The 3,776-nt window shown below is 45.1% G+C and overlaps 1 protein-coding gene across 1 annotated transcript; it reads left to right on the top strand.

The window, feature by feature from the left end:
- The first annotated feature begins 1,962 nt into the window (after positions 1-1,962).
- On the top strand, positions 1,963-3,436 carry LOC143990040 (uncharacterized). Its single transcript, XM_077490269.1, has 2 exons — positions 1,963-2,607; positions 2,961-3,436. The coding sequence occupies exons 1-2, from the start codon at positions 2,005-2,007 to the stop codon at positions 3,336-3,338; spliced, it is 981 nt and encodes a 326-aa protein (XP_077346395.1). The 5' UTR covers positions 1,963-2,004; the 3' UTR covers positions 3,339-3,436.
- Positions 3,437-3,776: the final 340 nt, after the last annotated feature.

Below are 3,776 nucleotides of genomic sequence, written 5' to 3'. Positions count from 1 at the left end.
AAAGAACAAACAAGGCGATGAAATGACCGTCGGTTGTGATGGCTGCAGCTGCAACCCATTGGAATGCTTGTATTGGGTCGTGGGACCTTTATGGAAGCAGATTCGAAAAGTAAGTACCTCATACAATTATACTGCTTAGGTAATCCTATAGATAACTATCAGTCTCTCACAAACAAGCAGTTTAGGACTAAGAGAAGAACAAAGCCCCCTGGGTAGCTGGAGAACATTCTTCTCATGGGGTTGGGGTGGTGGGGACACAATTATAATTAATAAAAAATTGGGCAGGATTCAATTGCAGAACTTTAACCACTTCAGCCCCGAAAAGAATTTCCCCCCTTCCTGACCAGAGCACTTTTTGCGATTCGCCACTGCATCGCTTTAACTGGCAATTGCGCGGTCGTGCGATGTTGTATCCAAACAAAATTGACGTCCTATTTTTCTCACAAATAGAGCTTTATTTTGGTGCTATTTGATCGCCTCTGCGGTTTTTATTTTTTGCACTATAAACAAAAGAATAGTCACAATTTTGAAAAAAAACGCATTATTTTTAAATTTTTGCTATAATAAATATCCCCCAAAAATATATGAAAAAAACATTTTTTTTCTTCAGTTTAGGCCGATATGTATTCTACATATTTTTGGTAATAAAAAATCACAATAAGCGTTTATTGATTGGTTTGCTCAAAAGTTTTAGCGTTTACAAAATGGGGGATAGATTTATAGCATTTTTATAAATTTTTATTTTATTAGTAATGGCGGCAATTGCGTTTTTGACACTATTTTGGGACCATTGTCATTTATACAGCGAGCAATGATATTAAAATCATTGATTACTCTGTAAATGACACTGGTATTGAAGTGCTTGACCACTAGGGGGCAGTGAAGGGGTTGTGTCCTAGGGAGTGATTCTAACTGTTAGGGGGCTGGACTTCAACAGACAGGACAGTGATCACAGCTCTCGATGAGAGAGAGCTGTGATCACTGCCCTGTCACTAGGCAGAACGGGGGAATGCTTTGCTTACAAAAGTATCTCCCCGTTCTTCTTCTCCGTGACACGATCGTGGGCACTCGGTGGACATCGAGTCCGCAGGACCCGCAGTCACGACGCCTCCGGTGACGCATGCTCGCGACACCGCTTCTTAAAGGGGACATACCTGTACGCCTTTTTGCATGCCAGTGCTATTCTGCTGACGTAAATCGACGTGCGCTGGTTGGCAAGCGGTTAATGAATGTTCCTTTCCTAGTGTATTGGTGTGGGGGTGTTGATTGGCAATGGCAGAATCTGTTACCATCCCTTATTCTAGAGCAGGGGTCTCCAGACTTTCTAAACAGAGGACCAGTTTACTGTCCTTCAAATTGTAGGGAGGCCAGACTGGACAGCCAGTGGGAGTAGAAAATGACCCGGCGTCATTGGTAGTAAACAGTTCCCCATCTTATGGTATTAGGGGGAGAAATGGTGCCGCGTCCTTTGTGTCAGTGGGGGGAATAGTGCCCATAAAAGCAAGTAAAGGGCCACATCCGTCCCCCGGACCGCAGTTTGGAGACCACTGTTCTAGGGTGATGAATAGTAATTAAGAAATGTTTTCTAGCTTTCTCAACAGTGGTCATTCAGTCTGGTCAGGGTGTCCCATTAAGGACCCCTCCAAATTCCCTCAGGGCTCTTAGTAAAGTAATGCCCCCCCCCCGCCATTTATTCTCCTAAAAGTACCAAAGTAATGACACTGGCTGAACATATAGAAAGGGTTCCTATACTGTACACCGAATTCCCGACCACCTATCAGGCTGACCTCTTCTATAGAGACATTTTCCTGATAAAATTATAATTTTTGGGGAAACGCATAAACCATAAAGGACAAAGTCCTAAACTGATAAGTAGTGCATAAGTGACAGGCTGTCTAATGTAGCTGAAAGGTGATACTAGTGTGTTATATCAACTAATGAGTTCTTTCTTCTTCTATTCCACAGTGTGGTTTCATAATTGGCTGCCAATGCGCCTTTAGAAACATGGAATGTAAACCAGACGAGAGGACAAGCCAGGAACGAGAAGAGTGGCTGAAAATGGAAGAGGACGAATGGGTCCTTAAGGAACAGGCCGGAGAGGTGGAATTTAAGGCCATGAAAGAGACCAACATTAAATGTATGGAATTCCAGCCATGTGAGCTGGAAGACCTGAAGATTCAATGGCACTATGAGGTCGCCGATGAAGAGGAGGTAAAGCAAACACATGTGTGGCATGTGAAAAACATCTGGGAGCCTGCAAAACAAAGGAAAAAGACCAAAGTAAACCAGACAGAAGAAGAAGAGAAAGACAACAGCGAAGAGGCCGAGCAGAAAGAGGAAGAGAAAGACAACAGCGAAGAGGCCGAGCAGAAAGAGGAAGAGAAAGACAACAGCGAAGAGGCCGAGCAGAAAGAGGAAGAGAAAGACAACAGCGAAGAGGCCGAGCAGAAAGAGGAAGAGAAAGACAACAGCGAAGAGGCCGAGCAGAAAGAGGAAGAGAAAGACAACAGTGAAGAGGCCGAGCAGACATGTTGTCAGTGCCATTGTATACACCCATGCGCACTTCTGGGTTGTTTTGTAGGACCTTTGTGGAGGTTCATGAAAAAAGTAAGTACCCTTTAAAATTAAACTTCTGGGGGGGGGGGGGCAGTCACAACTTCCCTCAGGGCCCCTAGTAATATCCTCCCTTTGGCATTTATACTCCTAAAAGTACTAAACTCATGACACTGGCTGAACATATAAAAAGGGTTTGTATATTGTAGACCAAATGATTCCCAGCCACCTATCAAGCCGACCTCTTCTATGGAGGATACTAGCTTATAAAAACTGCCATTTTTGGGGAAACATATATATCATAAATGAATGTCAAGTAGTGCAGAAGTGACAGACTGTCTGTGATGTAGCTGAATGGTGATACTTGTGTGTTATATAATCTAATCAATTTCTTTTCTTTTCCACAGCACCCTTGCTCATGTTTCTGTGGCGGCAGATGTGAGGACAAGCAGGAAGATCTGTTCTGGTTTAAATTGACAAGGGAAGAGAGAGCAAGGCGGTTAAGAAGAGCTAAGGAGAGAGACATAACCGCATTCAGGGAGGAGTGGGCTAAGATTATCAAGGATAGAGAGAAGGGAGAAGAGGAAAGGATGAGAGAAAAAAGGGTAACAGAGGAGGAGAAAAAACGGGAGCAGCGGGTGAGAACAAAGAGGGAGAGGGAGAGACAGATGCCAACAGAAGAGAGGAGGAGAGAAATAAGGATACGAGAAGAGGAGAAGGTCAGGGAGGAGAGAGTCAGAGCAAAGAGGGCGAGAGAACAGAGAGCAAAAGAAGACCGGGCGTGAGAGAAGCAAAATGAGGAAAGGAAGAGGGAATAAAGAGAATGGGAAGAAGGGAGGAGAGAATGAGAGCAAAGAGGGACTGGCTGGAGAAGATAGAACATAAAAGGGAGGGTTGAGGGGGGGGTGAGAGAGAATGAAAGGGGGGGTGAAGTGAGAAGGAGTGAGAGAGAAAGAGGGGTTTGAGAGAGAAGGGGGGTGAGAGGGAAGAGTGGAGTGAGAGAGAAAGAAGGGGGTGATAGAGAGAGGCGTTGAGGGGTGGGGTAAGAGATGGAGAGAGAGAGGGAGTGGGAAAGGGAGGTGAGAGAGGGGTTGAGGAGTGGGGTGAGAGAGGTAGTGAGAGTGAGGGGGGTGAGAGAGAGAGGGGGTGAAAGAGAGAGGGAGTGTAAAAGGGGTTTAGAGAGAGAGGGGGGTTAGAGAGAGGGGGTGAGAAAGGGGGATAGA

Source organism: Lithobates pipiens, unplaced genomic scaffold, assembly GCF_037356315.1.
Source record: "Lithobates pipiens isolate NorthernLeopardFrog02 unplaced genomic scaffold, aLitPip1_a1.2 Scaffold_18, whole genome shotgun sequence".
Classification (NCBI taxonomy): domain Eukaryota; kingdom Metazoa; phylum Chordata; class Amphibia; order Anura; family Ranidae; genus Lithobates; species Lithobates pipiens.
The sequence above is the reverse complement of the archived record's forward strand: the minus strand, read 5'-3'. Positions and strand labels throughout refer to the sequence as shown.